The sequence below is a fragment of the Mauremys reevesii genome, linkage group 25, assembly GCF_016161935.1.
Source record: "Mauremys reevesii isolate NIE-2019 linkage group 25, ASM1616193v1, whole genome shotgun sequence".
In the NCBI taxonomy this organism is placed as follows: Eukaryota; Metazoa; Chordata; order Testudines; family Geoemydidae; genus Mauremys; species Mauremys reevesii.
In genome coordinates this window covers 15,618,606-15,641,644 of record NC_052647.1, presented here as the reverse complement: position 1 = coordinate 15,641,644, position 23,039 = coordinate 15,618,606, and the positions used below count along the sequence as shown (strand labels likewise).

At 64.9% G+C, this 23,039-nt stretch overlaps 2 protein-coding genes across 2 annotated transcripts in view; one reads left to right on the top strand and one right to left on the bottom strand.

Moving 5' to 3' along the window:
• Nucleotides 1–124: 124 nt before the first annotated feature.
• The window catches only part of LOC120391107 (inositol polyphosphate 1-phosphatase-like), a 44,325-nt gene continuing 21,410 nt past the window's right edge, over nt 125–23,039 (top strand). Inside the window, exon 1 of the mRNA XM_039514452.1 lies at nt 125–722. The gene's annotated coding sequence lies outside the window, so the exon portion shown is untranslated. The remainder of the gene's footprint in view (nt 723–23,039) is intronic.
• Nucleotides 695–21,830, bottom strand: GDF11 (growth differentiation factor 11). Its single transcript, XM_039514454.1, has 3 exons — nt 21,265–21,830; nt 4,509–4,882; nt 695–1,435 (listed from the first exon to the last, which is right to left on the bottom strand). Exons 1-3 carry the CDS (start codon nt 21,656–21,658, stop codon nt 1,055–1,057), a joined length of 1,149 nt encoding a protein of 382 aa, XP_039370388.1. The 5' UTR covers nt 21,659–21,830; the 3' UTR covers nt 695–1,054.

Sequence of the window (23,039 nt, the reverse complement as noted above, 5' to 3'; positions counted from 1 at the left end):
GGATGCCAGGATGGGCGCATTCAGGGTGCACAAGGGGCTTGGGGTATGCAGGGGTAATGGGGGCTTGGGATGCAGAGGGGTGTCAGGGGTTGGGGTATTGAGGGGTGATGGGATGAGGGCATTGGGGTGCACAAGGGGTCATGGAATTGGGGTGAGTTTGCTGTGGAGCAGATTGACAAGGAACAATGAGATCAGGGAGCCTGACCATAATCTGGGCTCACGGCACCTGCTCTGGGCCAGGCGGTGGGATCAGATCAGGCAGTTTAACCTGTGCTGGGCCAGCAGGATCAGACTTTCCAACATCAGCAATGCAGCCCCAGCCCTCCATGTCCCCTCCTAGCTCGCCGCAGCACGCGCTGGCTGCGGCCGGGAGCCCTGCCAGGGGAATTCTCTCTCTCAAAGGGCAGGCAGCTGAAATCCCCTCTCCCGTCCCCCCCGAAACAAAACCACTGGAAGAAAAGGCCAGTGATCCAGGGTATCTTTCCTTTTTACCAGGCCGCTTTGTTCTTCGGTTCTTCTCTCGTTCCGCACAAAATATCCTGTGTTTCTGTGAGTGCTCCAACTCCATACAATTGTTCTGATTTTTTGTTTTTAACTTAAACACATAGAAAGCTTCCACTGCTTGTAAACGGTTGAAGAGTCGCTGTCCTGCCGTCTCGGCATTAACCATTTTGCTCCCAGGCCGCCCAGGGACCGGCTAGTCCTCCAAGAACCAAAGCCCGGTAAGAGCTGGTTGCTGCTGCCGATGGCCGGGTGGGCTTGAGTGGGGGGAATAATGCCTTTGCAGGCTTGCCTTGGGAGGAAAGCGGTACCCCAGCTGGCCCCCCCATGTGGGGACGTTTGCTTATTGCACAGTGCATGGCGAAGCGCGGGAGAGTTTGGGTTTGCTTAGTTTTTCTTGGGGGGTTCGGTCTCTCCCCCCTCCCCCGACATTCACAAAAGAATTTTAATGTTCGTTCTTTTTATATCTATAAAACAAGGGGGGGAAGCAAAGATGACGCTTGCTGGTTGGCTGGGAGCACGGGAGCGGGGCTGGGGGAGCTCCGGCTGGGTTTTAAGAGCAGCCGCATCTGTCGACCACCATGCCCGGGATCTTCCCGTAGATAATCTGCTGTTTGTCATTGAAGTAAAGCATGTTGATGGGGGACATCTTGGTGGGGGTGCAGCAGGGCCCGGCCGAGCCCCGGGGGTTGGCCTGTTGCACCAGGTGGGTGTGCGGGTACTTCTGCATGAACATGTACTCGCACTGGCCTGAGCAGTAGTTGGCTTTGTACCGCTTAGGGGCAATAATCCAGTCCCAGCCGAAGGCCTCAAAGTCAACAGTCAGCGGGTAGCGGCAGCAGCGGGACTCGGTGGAGTGCTCGTCGCAGTCCAGCCCCAGGTTGCGCCGCGAGCGCTTGTTGTTCTCCAGCACACGGAGCTCCATGAAGGGATGCTGGGGGGAGAAAGCAGACAGCTGAGCCTGGGGCAGCTAGGGCCAGCCTTCGGGGAGCGGGGGCATGCTGCAGGGAGCCTCCCCGTCGGCTCCCCTAACCAACCATCCCTCTGCCTACCCATCCCTCCCTAGCTACCTGTCCACCCAGCCATCCCCTTCCACCCCATCCCTAGCCACCCCCCTGTATCCACCGGCCTTCCCTAGCTACCTGTCCACCCAGCCATCCCCTTCCACCCCATCCCTAGCCACCCCCCTGTATCCACCAGCCTTCCCTAGCTACCTGTCCACCCAGCCATCCCCTTCCACCCCATCCCTAGCATCCATCCACCTAGCCACCCTCCTGTATCCACCGGCCTTCCCTAGCTACCTGTCCACCCAGCCATCCCCTTCCACCTCATCCCTAGCCACCCCCCTGTATCCACCGGCCTTCCCTAGCTACCTGTCCACCCAGCCATCCCCTTCCACCCCATCCCTAGCCTCCATCCACCTAGCCACCCTCCTGTATCCACCGGCCTTCCCTAGCAACCTGTCCACCCAGCCATCCCCTTCCACCCCATCCCTAGCCACCCCCCTGTATCCACCAGCCTTCCCTAGCTACCTCTCCACCCAGCCAGCCATCTCTAGCTAATCCATTGATTTCATCTACTAATCCAGCCTCATCTGTCCTGTGCCGGCCCCTGATGAGGTGGGGGGAGAGGTTCATCCTGTAGCTGGGTGCCAGGCAATGCGGGCTGTGGTCTGGGCTGAGCTCTGCGTCACTAGGCTGAATGGGTCCCTCCCTCCTCCCCAGTGTTCTGCCTGGCCCTGGATTGTTCTCCAGCATGATTTGAACCTGGGGAGCGATAAATCCTGCCAGCAGGACAGCAAGAAAACTAGGAAAGGGGGCTGACCTGTCAGCTACTATTGGCCCAGGGACTCAGAGACAGGACGGGCTTGGGCAGGAGCCAGCCATCTCCTCACTGGGTGCACAGACAGATGGGGCAGATGACAGAACAAGGAGCAATGGTCTCAAGTTGCAGTGGGGGGGGGTCTAGGCTGGATATTAGGAAAAACTTTCTCACTAGGAGGGTGGTGAAGCACTGGGGTGGGTTCCCTAGGGAGGGGGTGGAATCTCCTTCCTTAGAGGTTTTTAAGGCCCGGCTTGAGGAAGCCCTGGCGGGGATGATTTAGTTGGGGTTGGTCCTGCTTTGGACTAGATACCTCCTGAGGTCCCTTCCAGCCCTGATCGTCTCTGACTCTCTCGCCTGAGAGGTGACACGATGCATCTCCCGTGGGAAAGCGGCCGTGGGTCTGGGCAGGAGACAACCCCTCTCCCTTCTGCCCAGGGACAGGCAGAGACTGAGGCTGGCGGGTGAAACGGGTGGGAAGGAGCATCCCCAGCAGCAGCCGTCGCTTGGCCTGCAGCACAGTGGCCTCCATTCCATGCCGGCTGCTGGGGAGCTCGACGGCTCCAGGGCGGCTGGGACAGGCCACACCCTCCGCTCAGCCTGGCTCCCCAGGGCTCAGGCAGAAATCCCCCTTCACGGGCAGAGCATGGTGAACCCAGAGGGTAACGGGTGTGCGCCTTCCGCAAGCCATCGGGCTTCAACCAGGCTGGGGTACACAGCACTAAACTGGACCCACAGCCCCTGCCAGCCCAGCCCTGGACTCCCCCCCGCACTGCCTGTGCCCCTCAATCCCGACCCACAGCCCCTGCCAGCCCAGCCCTAGGTTCCCCGCCCCTCACTCTGCCGGTGCCCCTCAATCCCGACCCACAGCCCCTGCCAGCCCAGCCCTGGACTCCCCCCCGCACTGCCTGTGCCCCTCAATCCCGACCCACAGCCCCTGCTAGCCCAGCCCTAGGTTCCCCGCCCCTCACTCTGCCGGTGCCCCTCAATCCCGACCCACAGCCCCTGCTAGCCCAGCCCTGGGCTTCTCCCCAGCCCTGCCAGTGCCCCATAATCCTGACCTGCAGCCCCCTGCTAGCCCAGGCCTGGGTTTCCCCCATCCCCCGTTCTGCCAGTGCCCCTCACTCCCAACCTGCAGTCCCCATTGCCATCCTGGTGCCAGTATTCTGGGGCTCTCCTAAGCAGAGTTCACCCATTATATGAAATGGAGCAGAATTTACGATCTGTGCTGAGGAGAGCCCAAGAGTGGGTGCGCTGTGGTCAGCACTGACTTTAAAAGGAGAGCCCCCACTGAGCCCCCACCCTGTCCCCTGCAGCGCCCGCCCCGCCCCCTGCAGCATGGCCCCCCCACTGAGCCCCCCACCCCGCCCCCTGCAGTGCCCCACCCTGCCCCCTGCAGCCTGGTGCCCCCCACTGAGCCCCCCGCCCCGCCCCCTGCAGCGCCCCGCCCCGCCCCCTGCAGCATGGTGCCCCCACTGAGCCCCGCCCCGCCCCTGCAGCGCCCGCCCTGCCCCTGCAGCATGGCCCCCACTGAGCCCCACCCCGCCCCTGCAGCATGGCGCCCCACTGAGCCCCCGCCCCTGCAGCATGGCCCCCACTGAGCCCCCGCCCCTGCAGCATGGCCCCACTGAGCCCCCACCCCTGCAGTGCCCCACCCCGCCCCTGCAGCATGGCCCCCACTGAGCCCCCACCCCTGCAGTGCCCCACCCCGCCCCTGCAGCATGGCCCCCACTGAGCCCCGCCCCTGCAGCATGGCCCCCACTGAGCCCCCGCCCCTGCAGCATGGCCCCACTGAGCCCCTGCCCCGCCCCTGCAGCGCCCGCCCCGCCCCTGCAGCATGGCCCCCACTGAGCCCCTGCCCCACCCCTGCAGCATGGCACCCCCACTGAGCCCCTGCCCCTGCAGCATGGCCCCCACTGAGCGCCCGCCCCTGCAGCGCCCACCCCGCCCCTGCAGCATGGCATCCCCACTGAGCCCCTGCAGTGCCCTGCCCCTACTGAGCCCCCACCCTCTGTTGAGCCCCGCCCCACCCGCTGCAGCACGGCGCCCCCTGCTGAGCCCCCCGCCCCCTGCAGCCCCTCGCTCCCTCGCCCTGCACTGGGACATTGGGCTCAGCGCTGACTCAGCGGAGAGCTCCCCAGTCACCCCTCCCAAGGCAGGCAGGGCCCCCCCGCGTGTTTACCTACCAGCCCTTCCGCTCCGGGGCCGAGGGAGGTGACGGCCAGGTCGTTGCCGTTCGGGTCGAAGGCGTTGATCTCGATGCCCCAGTTGTTCTGCGGCTGCTTGAACCAGTTCTGCAGCACGTGCTTGAAGTCGATGCTCTGCCAGTGGCCGAGGCGGGAGTGCAGGTCGATCTTGAGGGAGCGGATGCGGATGTGGCGGCTGCCCTCCTCGCTGACGGGCTTGAGGCGCAGGATCTGCAAGTAGACGGTGGAGGTGTGCTGCACGGGCCGCAGGTACACCCACAGCTGGGCCTTCACCACCTTGGTGAACATGATCTTGGGGCTGAAGTTGAAGTAGCAGCAGTGGGGGTTCCCCTCTATCTGCACCACCGGGTCCGCTGCGGGTGGGGGGGGGAAAGCACACGTGAGCGGAGCTGCCTCCCGGCTCTGGACACCCGCTGCCCAGCCCCAGGAGCGCTAACGAAGGGCTGAATGTGATCGTTAGGAGGTGAAGGTCGGGTCAGAGGTCACTAGGCCATTTTCCCTAGATCCGCACTAAGGTCTTGCATCCGGCCTCTGAGCCCAGTGCCGGGAGGTATTAATGACCCCCCTGCAGATATTACACAGGCAGGGATCGAAGTGGGGCTGCAGGTCGGGATTGAGGGGCAGTGGCTGAGCTGGGGGGATCCAATGTTGGAATAGTGGGCAGGGAGGGGGGACTTGCCAAGGCACTGAAGAGCTGTGGGTAGCGGGGGGTGGATCCCTGGGCTGACCTAGCGGGGCAGGGCTATGGGTCAGGATTGAGGAGCACATGCCGAGCTGGGAGGGTGGAACCTTGCCAGGACCAGCCCATGGTGCATTTCTTCCAAGCAGCCCCTGAGCAAACCCTGCTTGGGGGGAGCAGGAATCCTGAGTCCCCCTCAACCCCCACAATGCACAGCAAGGGAACTGATGGCCTCTCTGTCAGGACAACTGGAGCCAGCATTTCCTGCATGTCTGATCTCGGGGAGTCTCAGCTGCACCCCCACAGGGAGCAATTCCCCCCCAGAACTGGACAAACCCACAATCCGGTGACGCACTGGGTCGTCCCTGGCTTCCAGTTTCCACCACTCAGCACCGAGTCTGCAGGGGTGTGGAACCCAAGAGTCCTGCACCATGGGCAGCGTTTAGGGTGAATCCAGGCCGGGGTGAGGCAGAGCCCGGTAGGCAGAACACGGCTGGTTCAAAGCAGACGGGAAGCAGCAATCCAGGGTGAATTTGGGGGATCCCAGGACTCTGTGTTTCTATCCCCAGATTTGTGTTGAGGCTCATATTTTGCAGTCCCTCCCCTTTGTTTCCAGAACACCTCCACCAAAATCTAATAACCCCCTGCCCTGATCCAGCTTCCCCTACCTGAGACGGCCGGGATCATCCCAGCTGGCCCTGAAATGCTGCCACCTCTGGGGTGGAACATGCCAGCTGTGTAACAGCTCCAGCAAAGCTACACAAGGAGTTAGGATGGTGAGGGAAGAGCCTGCATCCAGCTGCAGCTCCAGGAGAAATTGAGAGGGGCAGCAGGATGAAAGCGCCAGGGCTGAGCCCTGCGAAAACTGGCAGGGACTCTGTAAAGACCATGGCCTCTCCCTGGAGCCTCACTTGCCAGATATCACCTCCAGCAGCACAGCGCCCCCTAGTGCCACGCTGGGACAATGGGGCCAGCCCTGCCTGCCGGGGGAGAGCGCCCCCCGCTGAGCCCCCCACCCTGCTACCTGCAGCACAGCGCCCCCTAGTGCCACGCTGGGACAATGGGGCCAGCCCTGCCTGCCGGGGGAGAGCGCCCCCCGCTGAGCCCCCCACCCTGCTACCTGCAGCACAGCGCCCCCTAGAGCCACAGTGGGGCATTGGGGGCAACCCTGCCTGCTGGGGGAGAGCGCCCCCCGCTGAGCCCCCCACCCTGCTACCTGCAGCACAGCGCCCCCTAGTGCCACGCTGGGACAATGGGGCCAGCCCTGCCTGCCGGGGGAGAGCGCCCCCCGCTGAGCCCCCCACCCTGCAGCACAGCGCCCCCTAGTGCCACAGTGGGGCATTGGGGGCAACCCTGCCTGCCGGGGGAGAGCGCCCCCCGCTGAGCCCCCCACCCTGCTACCTGCAGCACAGCACCCCCTAGTGCCACGCTGGGACAATGGGGCCAGCCCTGCCTGCTGGGGGAGAGCGCCCCCCGCTGAGCCCCCCACCCTGCTACCTGCAGCACAGCGCCCCCTAGTGCCACGCTGGGACAATGGGGCCAGCCCTGCCTGCCGGGGGAGAGCGCCCCCCGCTGAGCCCCCCACCCTGCTACCTGCAGCACAGCGCCCCCTAGAGCCACAGTGGGGCATTGGGGGCAACCCTGCCTGCCAGGGGAGAGTGCCCCCCGCTGAGCCCCCCACCCTGCTGCCTGCAGCACAGCGCCCCCTAGTGCCACGCTGGGACAATGGGGCCAGCCCTGCCTGCTGGGGGAGAGCGCCCCCCGCTGAGCCCCCAGCCCTGCTGCCTGCAGCACAGCGCCCCCTAGAGCCACAGTGGGGCATTGGGGGCAACCCTGCCTGCCGGGGGAGAGCGCCCCCTGCTGAGCTCTCCTCCTCGGCTGCATCTGCAGGAATGGGGTTTTTCAAATCTAGATCGATTTTCAGGTTTCTGCTGCCTGGGTGACCCAGGAGGGGCAGGGGCAGGGGCAGGGGCAGGCCATGAAAGCTGGGAGCAGGCGAAGGGTGTATTTGGTCCAGTCAAGTGGTCTTTGTGTAAGGACACTGGGGGTGCCGGCAGGGGAGCATGCTGCCTTCCTTGGATGGGCGCTGTTTGCCTGCTTACAATGGGACTAGCAGGGGTGCTGAGTCCTGAGAAGCTCATGCCACTGGTGATGTGAACCAGCGAGGTTCCTGGCAGGACGTCTGGCTCTGGGTGAACTCCCTGAACTCAGCCCTGCCCCAAAGCTGGGAGCCAGGGCGGCTGCGCTCACCACGTCTCCCATAACTTGTTTGTGTCCGAGAGCAAGTGTGCACCTTCCCTGGAGATGGGCGGGGTGGGACATGCTGGCATCTGCCAAGGGAAACATTTCTCCAAGCCAAACCGGCACAGCGACAGAGTGGGGAGCGGCAAACGCGTCTGGGCCTTGCAATCCCAGGCACTCGGCACTTCTGCAGCACTTGGCTGCAAGCAGAGCAGAACAATGGGCCCAGGGAGGAAGGCAGGCCCCAGGCTGTGCGGGAGCCGTGTCAAGGCTGGGTCTGCGCTGGGCTGGGAGCCCCCCAAAACTAGGGCCGTGCTGCCCTCTGCGCCAGGAGGAATTGAGGAGCAGGGGCGGTGCTGCATGAGGTGTAAACGCCAGGGCCTGCCCCTGACTGCACACAGCTCATGGCTACAGGTGGTGAAGGCCCCGGTTCTCCCAAGGAGCCCAGCTCTGTCCCTCGCAGATCTCCGTGCGAGAGTCGCTGGCTTTCTTGGCAGAGGGCTGCCCCTTCTCTGCCTGGCAGCCCTTAGCTGGGGCAGCCAGACATTCTCGGGGGTTAGGCTAGGAGGGCACCAAAACCTCCCGAGCCCCAGTGCTGGCTCTGCTCCAGGGGCACACGCAGGACCAGGGCTGCCAAGCCATTTGTAACAGAACCTCCTACTCCCCCTTGGAGCTGGGAACTAAAACTACCACTGCGCTCATCCAGAGCCCAGAGAAAAGGGGGGGGGGCAGGGAGCCCGGACTCCTGGGTTCTAGTCCCAGTTCTGATGCTGACTTGTCATGTGACCTTAGGGCGAGTCGTGCCTCGTCTCTGTGCCCCTTCTGTGAAATTAGGCTGTGAAGTGACCTCGCTGAGCAGCGCCCGGCTTCATTAGCTCAGGGGGGGAAGAGGGCTGCAGAGGGCAGCACGTCCTAGCTGAATTGCTGATACCAGCCTGCCGTGTGCGCTGTCGGGGCGGGGCCGGGAGCAAGGTGCCATGGGCGCTGTCGGGGCGGGGCCGGGAGCAAGGTGCCGTGGGCGCTGTCGGGGCGGGCAGGTGCCGTGGCGCTGTCGGGGCGGGGCGGGGAGCACGGTGCCGTGGGCGCTGTCGGGGCGGGGCCGGGAGCAAGGTGCCGTGGGCGCTGTCGGGGCGGGGCCGGGAGCAAGGTGCCGTGGGCGCTGTCGGAGCAGGGCTGGGAGCAGGGTGCCATGGGCGCTGTCGGAGCAGGGCTGGGAGCAAGGTGCCGTGGGCGCTGTCGGGCGGGCCGGAGCAAGGTGCCGTGGCGCTGTCGGGGCCAGGAGCAAGGTGCCGTGGTGCTGTCGGAGCAGGGCCGGGAGCATGGTGCCGTGGGCGCTGTCGGGGCGGGGCCGGGAGCAAAGTGCCGTGGGCGCTGTCGGAGCGGGGCCGGGAGCATGGTGCCGTGGGCGCTGTCGGAGCGGGCCGGTGCCGTGGGCGCTGTCCGGAGCGGGCCGGTGCCGTGGGCGCTGCCGGGCGGGGCCGGGAGCATGGTGCCGTGGGCGCTGTCGGGCGGGCCGGAGCATGGTGCCGTGTCGCCGGGCGGGCCGGAGCATGGTGCCGTGGCGCTGTCGGGCGGGGCCGAGCATGGTGCCGTGGGCGCTGTCGGAGCATGGTGCCGTGGGCGCGGAGCATGGTGCCGTGGCGCTGCCGGGCGGGGCTGGGAGCATGGTGCCGTGGCGCTGTCGGGCGGGCCGGGAGCAAGGTGCCGTGGCGCTGTCGAGCGGGCCGGGTGCCGTGTGCGCTGTCGGAGCGGGTCCGGGAGCATGGTGCCGTGGGCGCTGTCGAGCGGGCCGGAGCATGGTGCCGTGGCGCTGTCGGAGCGGGCCGATTCCGTGGCGCTGTCGGGGCGGGGCCGGGAGCAAGGTGCCGTGGCGCTGTCGGAGCGGGCCGGTGCCATGGGCGGGCGCTGTCGAGCGGGCGGGTGCCGTGGCGCTGTCGGAGCGGGCCGGGTGCCGTGGGCGCTGTCGGAGCGGGGCCGGGTGCCGTGGGCGCTGTCGGAGCAGGGCCGGGAGCAAGGTGCTGTGGCGCTGTCGGAGCGGGGCCGGAGCAATGTGCCGTGGCGCTGTCGGAGCGGGGCCGAGCAAGGTGCCGTGGCGCTGTCGGAGCGGGCCGGTGCCGTGGGCGCTGTCGGAGCGGGCCGGGAGCAAGGTGCCGTGGCGCTGTCGGAGCGGGCCGGGAGCAGGTGCCATGGGCGCTGTCGGAGCGGGGCCGGGTGCCATGGGCGCTGTCGGAGCGGGGCTGGGAGCAAGGTGCCTTGGGCGCTGTCGGAGCGGGGCCGGGAGCAAGGTGCCGTGGGCGCTGTCAGAGCGGGGCAGGGAGCAAGGTGCCGGGGGCGCTGTCGGAGCAGGGCCGGAGCAAGGTGCCGTGGCGCTGTCGGAGCGGGCCGGGAGCATGGTGCCGTGGCGCTGTCGGAGCGGGCCGGGAGCATGGTGCCGTGGTGCTGTCGGAGCGGGCCGGGTGCCATGGTGCCGGAGCGGGCCGGGTGCCGTGGGCGCTGTCGGAGCGGGCCGGTGCCGTGGGCGCTGTCGGAGCGGGGCCGGGAGCAAGGTGCCGTGGGCGCTGTCGGAGCGGGGCCGGGAGCATGGTGCCGTGGGCGCTGTCGGAGCGGGGCCGGGAGCATGGTGCCGTGGGCGCTGTCGGAGCGGGGCCGGGTGCCGTGGGCGCTGTCGGAGCGGGGCCGGCTTCCGTGGGCACTGTCGGAGCAGGGCCGGGAGCAAGGTGCTGTGGGCGCTGTCGGAGCGGGGCCGGGAGCAATGTGCCGTGGGCGCTGTCGGAGCGGGCCGGGAGCAAGGTGCCGTGGGCGCTATCGGAGCGGGGCCGGGAGCAAGGTGCCGTGGGCGCTGTCGGAGCGGGGCCGGGTGCCATGGGCGCTGTCGGAGCGGGGCCGGGTGCCATGGGCGCTGTCGGAGCAGGGCTGGCTGCCGTGGGCGCTGTCGGAGCGGGGCTGGGAGCAAGGTGCCATGGGCACTGTCGGAGCGGGGCCGGGTGCCGTGGGCGCTGTCGGAGCGGGGCCGGGAGCAAGGTGCCGTGGGCGCTGTCGGAGCGGGGCCGGGAGCAGGTGCCATGGGTGCTGTCGGAGCAGGGCTGGGTGCCATGGGCGCTGTCGGAGCGGGGCCGGGAGCAGGGTGCCATGGGCGCTGTCGGAGCGGGGCCGGGAGCAAGGTGCCGTGGGCGCTGTCGGAGCGGGGCCGGGAGCAAGGTGCCGTGGGCGCTGTCGGAGCGGGGCCGGGTGCCGTGGGCGCTGTCGGAGCAGGGCTGGGTGCCGTGGGCGCTGTCGGAGCAGTGCTGGGAGCAAGGTGCCGTGGGCGCTGTCGGAGCGGGGCCGGGTGCCGTGGGCGCTGTCGGAGCAGGGCCGGGAGCTGGCTGTGGGGCGGGAATAGGGGGAGCCGGTTGGGGGATGGGAATCAGGGGAGCTAGGTGGGATGGGGTGATGCCCCCCAACTTTTTTCCCTGGTACACACACAACACTCTTTGCACACCCATCCCCCGAAAGCGCTGCTGGCTCCGACCCTCCCTTTTGGGGAAACATCTGGGTTGAATTGAGCGGGGAATTTCTCCCCCATCCTCGCCCGGTGCCCCCCCGCACACGCACCGGTCAGGTTTAATAGCACCCAGCTGCAGCACTGGGCCATTTGCTGTGAACCGAGGCCTCCACTAACAGATAGGGGTCATGACACCAACCGGGGGCCAGGAATGTCACCCGCACGGCCCCCCGCGCCCACAAGGGGCTCCCATAAACCAAAGTGACAGGGGCCGGGGGCCTTGCGGTGCTTTGCTAACAAACCCCTCCCAGCAATTTGCTGAGCACAAGCCCCCTATTAAATCCACTCTCCTGGGAGCAGCCCATAAAAGTACTTTCCTCTCTCTGCCCCCCTCCCCTCCCCTCCCCGTCGGCTCTTAAAGCCACAGCACGGCTCTGCCTTCCAGGCCCCCGGCCCGGCCCGGCTCGGCTCGGCTCGGCTCGGCTCGCTGGGGGCAGAGCCGTGGCCACTGACGCTCCGCAGCGCCTCCCTCTGGGCTGACACCAGGGGGGCTGGACGGGGGGTCCCCCGAAGGGCCCTGCTGTGTGCTGGACTCAGGCGGGGGCAGGTGTGTGGCTCTCGGCAGCTGCCCCACGCCAGGCCCAGGGCAGCAGGCACAGCAGGAGGGGAAAGGCAGGACTGACGGGCGGTAGCTGGGCAGGGGCAGGGGCAGCCTCTGCAGCCCACTGAGCCCCGGGACTCTGCGGTGCCCCCTGCAGTGAGCAGTGTGGGGCACCGGTACCCTGAGCTGGGCCAGGCCCCACTGACCCACAGCTCTCAGGGGCCCTCAGCCAGTGGGCAGCCCCCCAGCCTGCACCAGGGACCGACACAGAGCAAAGGGGGGGAGGGGGGCAGGGAGGTGACAAGCTGGGAGAGGAGGGAGCCAGGCCAAGCATGGCAGAGACAGGCAAGTTTAGCCCTGCTGGTGCCCCTCACTCCCGACCCGCAGCCCCCTGGGCTCCCCCCTTCCCCAGCTCTGCCGGTGCCCCTCACTCCCGACCCGCAGCCCCCTGGGCTCCCCCCTTCCCCAGCTCTGCCGGTGCCCCTCACTCCCAACCTGCAGCCCCCTGGGCTCCCTCCTTCCCCAGCTCTGCCGGTGCCCCTCACTCCCGACCCGCAGCCCCTGCTCTCCCAGCCCCGGGCTCCCCCCTTCCCCAGCTCTGCCGGTGCCCCTCACTCCCGACCCGCAGCCCTTGGTGAGACCATGAAGCTCATGTCACTTGTGGCCTGAGGCAGACATGAGTCCTGGCCTGCAGAGGCAGGTTTGTGCCTGAGCTGCCTCCCGGCAGGGATCTCCCTCCAGGGCGACCCCCGCCCCTGCTCCCCACCACGTGGCACCGATGCCCGCTAACGCTGCCCTTGGCATGCTGGCTGCCCACGGTGCCAGGATGCTATTCCTGTCGCCCTGGCAACCAGGGGCAGAAAGGTTCCCGGGACACTGGCTGCAGCAGAGGAGCCGCTGGAGTGTGCGCGGGTGGGGGCGGCTCTTTGTTCCCAGGCCTGGCACGGAGCTGCCAGGGGGCTCCCCGGTGGCGCTAGGCTGAACTGGGCCCGGGCACCGCACCCTTTGGCTGCTTCCCAGTCTGCCTGTTTGTGTTCACCCCTTGGGCTCTGGCCCCAGCTCCCACTTCAGGCCCGGCACTGCCCCGCTTGGGCCCAGCCCAGCGGCCTGGGAGGCTGAACCCTCGGGTGCCGAGGGATCGCGTGGGCCCGCTCGCAGGGCACTGAGCCCCTGGCAGCTGGGCCGGCAGCTGGGGCTGGAGCTTCAGGCAGACTGTGAACTAGATTGGGAGGTGCCAGATCCCGGCGTGCCAGCAGGCCAGAACCCCCCTCACCCTGGGGGCCGGGCAGGGGTTGGGCGCTGCTGATGCAATTGATGCCCTTCGTCTTTCTGGTCTAGCAGCAGCCACAGGCACCGTGTAAACCCCCGTCCCAGAGACTCACACTCCATCCACCCTCCTGCTCTTCCAGGAGATTCTGCCTCCCTCTCCACCGACCGGCAGCCCCCTGCTAGCCCAGCCCCGGGCTCCCCCCTTCCCCAGCTCTGCCGGTGCCCCTCACTCTCGACCTGCAGCCCCTGCTGGGCCAGCCCTGGGCTCCCCCCTTCCCCAGCTCTGCCGGTCCCTCTCTGCCGACCCGCAGCCCCTGCTCTCCCAGCCCCGGGCTCCCCCATTCCCCAGCTCTGCCGGTCCCTCTCTGCCGACCCGCAGCCCCTGCTCTCCCAGCCCCGGGCTCCCCCATTCCCCAGCTCTGCCGGTCCCTCTCTGCCGACCCGCAGCCCCTGCTCTCCCAGCCCCGGGCGCCCCCCTTCCCCAGCTCTGCCGGTCCCTCTCTGCCGACACGCAGCCCCTGCTCTCCCAGCCCCGGGTCCCCACTTCCCCAGCTCTGCCGGTGCCTCTCTGCCGACACGCAGCCCCTGCTCTCCCAGCCCCGGGCTCCCCCATTCCCCAGCTCTGCCGGTGCCCCTCACTCCCGCCCTGCAGCGCCCTGCACTCCCCGCCCGGGCTCCCCCCTTCCCCAGCTCTGCCGGTGCCCCTCACTCCCGACCCGCAGCCCCCTGCTCTCCCAGCCCCGGGTCCCCTTCCCAGCTCTGCCGGTGCCCCTCACTCCCGACCCGCAGCCCCTGCTCTCCCAGCCCCGGGTCCCCTTCCCAGCTCTGCCGGTGCCCCTCCCTCCCGACCCGCAGCCCCCTGCTCTCCCAGCCCCGGGTCCCCCCTTCCCCAGCTCTGCCGGTGCCCCTCACTCCCGACCCGCAGCCCCCTGCTCTCCCAGCCCCGGGTCCCCCCTTCCCCAGCTCTGCCGGTGCCCCTCACTCCCGACCCACAGCCCCCTGCTCTCCCAGCCCCGGGTCCCCCCTTCCCCAGCTCTGCCGGTGCCCCTCACTCCCGACCTGCAGCCTTCCCCCCCTCCAGCTTTTTTAATTTGCTCTGGGCTCCATGGCACCCTAATGGTGGGATTTGACGGTGAGGTTTGTTGGGTTTCACACTGTGCCCCCCACTTAATCTCCCTTCATTAACTTCCCCTCCCCCCACCCCAAAGGTCAGCAGGGTCACGGGTAGCCAATAAATGGTTTTAGGACCCAATTAACCTTCCCTAGTTTCTTGTGCAGTTAAAAAAAAGGGGGGGGGCTGTACTGAGGGGCGGGGTGGGGAGGGCAAGGAGAACCTGAGAGGTTTATGGGCCCTACAGCCTATAAAACCTTCCTTTCCTTCTGTTCAGGAACCATAAAAACCCACCCGCAATTGCCAAGCCAAATTCATAATAATAATGCTGGAGGACAGTGCATGGGGGGGTTGGGGTTAGAGTTGGGGGGTCCCCTGCCCTAGGATCCCACAGGCCAGGCCTTCCCCTCCTCTGACAGCTCCCACCCCACTGAGATGGGTGGGGGCGGATGGCAGTTAGGTTCCCTCCCCCTCAGCAGTCAGGTGGGGTGAGACTTAGGCTCTGGTATTTCTTTGGGGGGGGGCAAGTGAAGGGAATGGGGGGACGGGTGGGGAGCAGCAAACGTTCACACGGGTGAGGAGCAAAGCCCCCGGCGTGTTCTCAATTTTATGGGTAATAAAATTTCAAAGCTGCTCAAGTCTATTAATGCTTGAGAAGGAAATTTGTCCATGAGCTGCTGGAGGGAAGCGCCTGGTCCTACCATTCCTCCCCCCCCCCCCTTCCGCTTAGCCTTTGCACACCCCTCCACCCTGGCCAGACGCCCTGGCCCACCCTCACTGCCAGCCGACACTCCGGCACCAAAGCTGGCCCTGAGGCTGGGGAACCGGGCACTTGGCCATGCCCAGTGCCAGGGCTGCAGGGGGCAGCACGCGTTCCAGGGGCCCCTGTGTATTGCCTCAGGCTGGAACAAGTCAAGGGCCCTGGACTCTGGATCAGCCCCAGGAGAAGGCACCAGAGTCCAGTAGCACCCCCTCCAGGAGAAGGTAAAGACAGGCAGTGTTTCCTAGTGGTTAGAGCAGGGGGGGCTGGGAGCCAGGACTCCTGGGTTCTATCCCTGGCTCTGGGTGGGGAGTGGGGTCTAGTGGGTTAGAGCCCCACCAGTGACCACCTCCCTGCCGTTTGCAGAGTCCAGGGAGCACTGGGAATAGGAGACTCACTATTACTTAATTAGCCCAGCTGGGGCAAAGGTCAGTATCACGCCTTGATTGTAAGCTTCCTTGGGCAGCAGCTGCCCGTGCCGTGCCCAGCGCAGTGGGACCTGGGCCACAGCTGGGTGACAGGATACCGCAAGGACACGAATAATGGCAAGAACTGTCCCCCTTTCCATTGCTGGGGAAACTGAGGCACGGATTGGGCTGTGACTTGCCCAAGTTCCCACAGTGAGTCATTGGCAAAGCAGGGAGCAGAGCCTGGGCATCCTGGCTCCCATCTCCACATCTCTCTACCCACTAGTGAATGAGCTGTGAGCAGCCAGTTCTGCACCTTCTCCCCTTGCTGCCCCGGGCGGGGGGGGGGCTCCAGCCCCAGGATCAGGCCCAGTCCGGGAAGACAGGCTGCACTTTTCCGCCATTCCCCTGCACACGTCCTGCTGGAGAGGTGGGCGACTCGCTACCACCCGCCCCTGGGGGTGCTTCTCGTTTGCCTCGGTTTACCTCACCCCCACCCCAGGGCTGGATCTGAGCTGGGGAGGCTCCTACCCAGAATGCTGCCCTCACCCAGAGCCCCAGTTCTCTCTGCAACGTGACCAAGGCTCGTCGGGGCCTGGGCAGGGATGGGACGGGACTGACTGTCTCCGCTCTGTGGCACTTGCTCCCTCAGCTGATGCCAAGCACCTCAACAACCTGCTCCCAAGGAGTCGGACGTGCAGAGGGGTTCGGGACCCCACCCAGCCCACATGGCCCCTGGGAAAGGACTGACCCTGAGGCCGAGAGCTCCAGGCACAGTGAGTCCCCCCTGTTCCCAGGACTGCTGGTAAATGTCCCAGGTGATCACATCCAGGGAGGTACAAGAGGCCTCCCAGGTACCCACGCAGAGCCAGGGGCACGGGGACTGGCTGCCAGGGCCTATCCCAGGCCAGGAGAAAGCAGGATGCAGAGACGCTACGTCTGGGAGCAACGCTGTGTCTGGGGGCGCTCGAAGGGAGCAAAGACCCGATTCGAATGGGAATACATTGCTGTGCGTGTGCGGGGGGAGAAGGGGCTTGGATGGGGATGGATGGAGAGAGAGGAAGTTGTGGTAGCCAGGTAGGTAGCTGGGTGGATGGATAGACTGATGGATGGACAGCTGGAGGGGCTGTCTGGAGATAGCGAGCTATGATCATTAGACACCCTCGTATTTTATAACTAAGCCAGGACACAGCAGCGATCCGGAAAGCCCCAGCTGTAGCTTCCGTTCAGTTTGGCGGGTTTGGCTCCCAATGAGTTGGTGTCTGTTGCACCTGCTGTCACGCGGAGCGGGATAAAGCAGAATGTGTTTGCCATCGGTTTAGTGCAGGGGGAGATCCCCGGGTCAGGGAATTCAGGGCAGTTCTGTATGAGCTTCACCTGTTCGCCGTGACAATATACACTGCAGAGAGAGTCCCAGGAGTGACACAAGAACTATTCTGTCTGCAATGTAGCCCCCTCTGGGGTGGGACTCACTCACAGTTTAACAGCCCACAGCAACCCAGCACAAGAGATCAGTGCAAGGGCTCATTGTTGGTTTGCAGGGTGCACACAAGAGCTGATGTTGGAAGTGGAACCATCTTGTTATTGGGATAATCGAGCTAGCACTAACGAAGGTGACACATCTCTATGATACTAGGAAGTTAGTAGATCTAGCGGTGAAGGCGTGACTCAATCTGCCACTTAGCTGCTGATTTGAAGAGTTAGAGACACTGGTGGAGGGAGAACAATGGCCGTTTTTAAGCAGCTAGGGTTACAGTGGAGGGGAGATCTCAGAAACACGAACGGCTCCATCCAGACACACGGAGGCTTGCTGGAGAGAGGAAAGAATGAAAGGAGATCATTCAACAGGAGCACAAGAGCTCTTCTGCAACAAGAACCTGCAGACAAAGAGAAGGAAGTGAAAAGATCAGCCAGAGGAGATACGAGAGAGTGGATGGAAAATCAAGTGAGAGAAGCTGGGGAGGTGCAGGAGAGAAGGGATTCTAAGCCCCTTTTCTGGTATCTAAACAGTTGGCATCACAAGTCTCAAACCTTTGTGGCATTGTGAAGGCCCGAGATGGTAACATTTTAACCCCAGAGGAAGGACAGAGTCCGTTGGGTGGAAGCTTTCCAGGCTGTGCTCAGCCAGCCAGAACCACTATCACACACCCAGAGATGTGAAGAACTAGCAGACTTACCTATGTCCCTAGAAGCAATCACCTTTGAGGAAGTAACTAAGGCCATAAACCAATTGAAGAGTGGTAAAGCACCAGGCCATGCTGAGCTGGATGCTGAACGGTAAAGAGCAGCAGAGGAGGTGGCAGGGAATGCCACGGGCAGGGTGTGCAGGATGGTTTGGGATGAGGAGATCTGTCCCATGGACTGGAGAAGACGTGTCATTGGGGGACCAGCTTATTTGTGACAGCTGGAGAGGGGGAGCCTCCTGTCTGTACCTGGAGAAGGTCATTTTTAATAGGATGAAAACTGCTGCTGGTGGAGAACAGGCTGGATTTTGCTCCGGTCGGTTGTGTTCAGAGCACAGTTCCCCCTTGAGGAGACACTGAGACACACTTAGAATCTCAGCAGAAGGTGACTTTTTAACTTCCTTGATAAGCACAGATAAACCCTCTGGAAGATCTTGAGGGCTTGCCTACACATACAGAACTTCTCCTGTCAGCTGAGGTACCCCACCTCCCTGAGAGACGGTAGCTGTGCTGGGAGAAGCTGCTGTCTGGGACGGTTTGTTTACCTGCCGCATCCGCAGGATCGGCCGATGGCGGCTCTCACTGGCTGCGGTTCGCTGCTCCAGGCCAATGGGGGCTGCGGGAAGGGCGGCCAGCACATCCCCCAGCCTGCGCCGCTTCCCGCAGCCCCCATTGGTGTGGAGCGGCGAACCGCAGCCAGTGGGAGCCACGATTGGCTGAACCTGCGGACGCAGCAGGTAAACAAACTGGCCCGGACTGCCAGGGGCTTTCCCTGAACAAGTGGCGGCCCGACTTTGAGAACCACTGGTGTAGACCAAGCGGGAGCTGCTGTGAAATCCCAGCAAAGATTGCTAATTTGATCAAAGCTTTGACAAGCCTGCATCGGGACAGAGCGGAGACACAGAATGGTTAAAGATTGTTACTGCTCTGAGTCAAAGTGGCTTCTCTGCTGCAGGGTCACAGACTGTGACAAGAAGGGTGCTGGCTGCTGGCCAGGCCTCTGGTATCATTTGGGCTGGAGATAAGCTGCGGGACTTGGATTTTGCAGATGATGTAGTCATCCTGGATACCAGCTTGGACGGAATGAAAAGATTATTTTTGAGCAAAAAAGCAGAAGCTGCCCCAGTGGGACTTCATATCAGTACATGGAAGACCAAGCCCATGGAGGAAGAGAATGCTGCCCGTGCTGGCCGATGTGTGATTGATGGAGAAGAGTACGGAAGAGTTGATGGCTTTGTCTATCTTGGACGAACAATATCTCCTAACAGCAGCTCACTACAGCGAAGGCAGGAATCGGCAAAGCCTGTGGATCATTCACCCATTTGTCAAACGTCTGGAAGAGGAAGATCCATCTACACGCTAAAATGAGACCACACAATGCTCCTGTTCTCCCAGCACTACTATAACCACCAAAAGGTGGCTGAGGGTCCGAGTGCACAACAGGATGCTGGGTGCCCTCCACCAGTGTTGTCTAAGAAGAATCGTGGGAATGAGCTGGAGAGATTGTGTAGCCAACGTAGAAGACAGAGATGGTGATGGTGGTTTGGCCATGTCATCCGGCTTCCCTGTGGCACAATCACAAGGTCCATCTTAGATTGGATCCCACCTGGAGGGAAGAGAAGGTGCGGAGGACACGGAATGGCCTATCGCAGTAAGATTGGAAAGGAGACCGCTCTCATGGAGTCAGACATCAGTCACAGAGCCAGCCGGGGGGAAGCAGGTGGCCTTGTGCGCCTAGGCACTGGAGGTGAAGTCTCAGTGGGTCTGAGTGAAGGAGACTGGCTGGAGGGAGAATGTAATTTCCTGAGCGGGGATTTCGCCTTGGCACACTCAATCTCAGAGGCAACATGCCAGGGGAAGTTTAGAGACCACAGGTGGCCAGGAGCTTGGTGTAAGTCTCACCCGGCAGAGCGTGGCCCGTATCCAAGCACCCCTTCCTGCTATGCTGTGTTATCCAGACCCCCCACAGACTGCACTGTGGGTGACCCCCAACCCCCGGTACTCACTGGGCTCAGGAACAGCTCAGCCTGGGGAAGGGGGGTGTGGCCGACGAGAGATGAGCAGCCACCGCCTACCAGACCTAGCAAGGAGGATCACTGTGGGCAAAGCCGGAATGCCAGGCCCTGGGCCCCCAAGCACTTGGTGCTCTGTGAAATTCTCTGAAGAGCGGAGACCCGGCAGGTCAGTGACGCGTCAGCAACTCAGGGTGTTTGGACGCAGAGGGGACGGACACATGGACCTGTCAAGGCTGAACTCCCATGGTCACTAATCCTGCAGCCCCATGGATCCTACCACCCCTGCTTCCCCCAACCCCTCAGCATGCCTAGATCCTCCAGCCCCCTTTGCTTCCCGGGGCAGGTTGTTTTCTGAGAGCCGTGATCTGGTGTTTGTGTCATTGCAGCGCAACCCCCTCCACCTTCTCCATGTCCTTGCACACCCTGAGTCCTGGCCCCACTCTGCCCCCACCTGCCCCCTGTTCTCTCCGCTCTGCTCACTGCCCAGGCCCAGGCTGGCCCGCAGGGTCGGCATTTGGCCGCAGCCTGGTGGGGGCAGCACTCGCAGCCCATCTGTCAGCCCCCCAGGGAAGGAGGTTCCATTTCTTGCCTGCCCTGGAGGCAGCCCAGCCCCTGGGTCTCTGCTGCTGGGCAGGGGCAGGGTGATGCTGACAGGCTCAAGGCCTCGCCCCTGCCGAGCAGGCCCTGCCCCCAGGGGAGCTCAGTCCTGTGGCCCGGTCACAGCCCGTCTCTGCGGAGGCTGCAGCCCAGGGCCCAGCTGGTGCCAAGAGCAGTGGGATCTCACAAAGCGGCTGCTCTCCAGTGACCTCCCGGTGACTCGCCTGCGCTGGGCCCCGGCTCAGCTCTGCAAAACCCTCCAGCCCAGCTGAGCGCGGAGGCCAAGGAGACAGAGCCCCAGGGCAGGGCTCGCGCTGGCACATGGGCATCACCCAGCGGCTCCCAACCTCCACCTGCTCATGGGACAGAGGCCTTTGGCCTCCGTGGCTCTCAGCTATTCCACTGCAAGAAACGGGCCGCTTCAGTCATTGCCCACATTCGCCCCTCACTCCGGACCCCCCTACGAGTCCCGGCTTGCAGCCCCCTATGCTAACCCGAGATGCCCCTGCTCCGAGCCGGGATTGGCAGCCAGCCCGCGTGTCCTGCCAGCAGCGATGCCCTCAGTGCCACAGCACAGCCTTGCTGCTGAAGGGGCAGCACCGTACGGGCTGGGCCAGGGAGCCCAGGCCCCTGCCAGCCCTGGCTGAGTCGGCGCCGCAGGCTTGGATCAGAGCCTCCCCAGCGAGCTTCGGGCTCTGGGGAAGTCCCCCCTCAAGGGCACTCAGCGGCAGCACCACCTGCCCTGTCTGCCCCATGAGCCCCACGTGTGCATCTCCCAAGCCAGGCCTGCTCTGAGGGGCCCCTGGAGTGGAGCCCCAAAGTGCCACCTTCAGCGCCTGGCTCCAGCAGGAGGAGGAAGGGAGGCGGTGCCCAGCTCTGCCCTGCGGGGGATGCTTTCAAACTAACTTTCTCCCTTGGCCAACTGGAGCAACCCCCCCCCTTCCCAGGAGCCAAAGCGGGGCTGGGCCCTGAGCCCCCCGCCCCAGCTGCCCCCCAGCTCGGCAGCCCCGGGGAGCTGAATTGCGGGGGGCAGCGCTCCCGGGGCCTGGCTCGCTTTGGGCCAATGGCGGAACCGGACCAAACTTTCGCAGCTCGCCCCAGCGGCAGCCGCGTTCGCGGAGCCCGGCCGCAGACAATGCCCCGCGGGACGCCCCGAGCGGCCTCCGGCCCCTGCCCGCGGGGTGCGGGACCCTGAACTTTGCAGGCGCCGGTTCCTCCGGCCGGGGAGGGGGCGGGAGCCAGTGGCCCCCCAGGGGAGCTGCGCCCTCTCCCCCCCCAGGCCAGGAGTCAAGGGGAGCCTGCGGCGCCGCCCCCCGGGCAGGGAGCCCCGAGCGCTCCCCCCGGTCCCCCCGAAGTTCGCCTCTCGGCCCCGCTAACAAAGAGCCACTCACTGCGCTGGGCCATGCTGAGGACGGTCTCGGTGGTGGCGTGGTACTCGTCCTCCTCCAGGTACTCGTCCTGCGGGAACGCGTCCCCCTGGAAGTCGTGCAAGTCCAGGATCTGCTGCAGCGGGGGCGCCTTGGGCAGCAGCTGGTTCACCACCTCCCGGGTGATGTTGGGCGCCTCCTTGAGCCGCAGCTTGCTCAGGATCTGCGACTTGATGCTCTCCAGCCGCAGCTCCTTGCTGTGCTTCCGCCACAGGCAGACGGGGCAGCCCGGCTCCTCCGCCTCGGGCCCCGGGGGGGGCTGCCCGCCGCCGGCCCCTTTCTCCACCACCTCCCCCGGGGCCAGCGCCACGGCCAGCGCCAGGGCGCACAGGAAGAGCGGGGACCTGCGCACCGACATGGCTGGACGGCCGGGTCCCTCCTGCCTCCCCCGCCTCGGGACTTGGGCTCGGGCCGCGGTGGCTGCCCTGGGGGGGGCGGGGGTGACGGGGCAGAGGCTCTCCGGGGCCGGCTGGGTGGGAGCCGGTAACTAGTGATGCTGGCCGGGGGGGGAGGCAAGAAAGACTCGGGGTTTTATATCCCAACTGAACTGTGTCGTAAAAAGCCTTGATTGGCTGCGGACGCAACAAAAGATCCTCTGGCGAAAGGGCTGTCACCGGAGGGGAACGAGCCGCGCGAGGGGGGCCCAGCTCCGCGCCGGCCCGGCCCGGCCCCGGCAGCCCCTTGCAGCAGCCCCCGCCCCCGCCCCCGCGACAGGGCCGCGCCGGATGAACCCGCCCCGGGGAACTTCTGGAGCCAGGGGCGCGAACCCGTGTCTCCCCCGGGGGCAGAGCCAGCGGCCCCGGCTGAGCGCCCCGCACAGCCCCGAAGCACCTGGGAGCTGCCCGGCCCGGCCCGGGTCCCACCGCTCCGGCCATTCCCCGCCTCTGCTCCGGTGCCCAAAGCACGAGACGTCCCAGCCGGGGGGCCGGGAATCGCCCCCGCCTTGCTCCGCTGCCCACGGGCGGAGCCGGCCAGGTGGGACGGGGCGCTGGAGCCGCTGTCACGGGTGACAGGCCCGGGGCGAGGCGAGGCCGAGGGGCCCAAAGTGCAACTAGCGAATCATCCAGTGAAAATCCCCAAGTCTCCCTGTCCTGCTCTTTTCTAAAAGGAGGGATGGATAGAGAGAGAGATGGGTGTGTGTGTGGGGGGGAGATAGACAGATGGATGGAGTGGGGATAGATGGAGGGAGGGTGTGTGGGGCTAGCGGGGGTGGGGGGTGGAGGGGTAGACAGCGGGTGTGGGGGGTGGATAGATAGAGGGAGGAGGTGTGGGGGTGTGTGGGGATAGAGGGAGGGAAGGTGTGAGTATAGATAGAGGGAGGGGTGTGTGGGGATAGATAGAGGAGGGGTGTGGGGATAGATAGAGGGGTGGATGGGGATAGATAGATAGAGGGGTGGATGGGGATAGATAGAGGAGGAGGTGTGGGGTGTGGATAGAGGGGTGTGTGGGGATAGAGGGAGAGGTGTGTGGGGATAGATAGAGGGAGGGGTGTGTGGGGATAGATAGAGAGGGTGGATGGGGATAGATAGATTAGATAGAGGGGGGTGTGGATAGATAGAGGGGGTGGATGGGGATAGATAGAGGGAGGGATGTGGGGATAGATAGATTAGATAGAGGGGTGTGTGGGATAAATAGATAGATGGGGTGGATGGGGATAGATAGAGGGAGAGGTGTGTGGATAGATAGAGGAGTGTGGGGATAAATAGGTGGATGGGGATAGATAGAGGAGGGGTGTGTGG

Excerpts from the sequence above, each read along its gene's own strand:
- GDF11 (XM_039514454.1), bottom strand. The coding sequence starts at position 21,658 with ATGTCGGTGCGCAGGTCCCCGCTCTTCCTGTGCGCCCTGGCGCTGGCC. Across the intron at positions 4,883-21,264 it reads CCTCAGCATGGCCCAGCGCA|CGGACCCGGTGGTGCAGATA; the intron begins GTGAGTGGCTCT and ends CCCCACCCGCAG. Across the intron at positions 1,436-4,508 it reads GCCCCGGAGCGGAAGGGCTG|CATCCCTTCATGGAGCTCCG; the intron begins GTAGGTAAACAC and ends TTCTCCCCCCAG.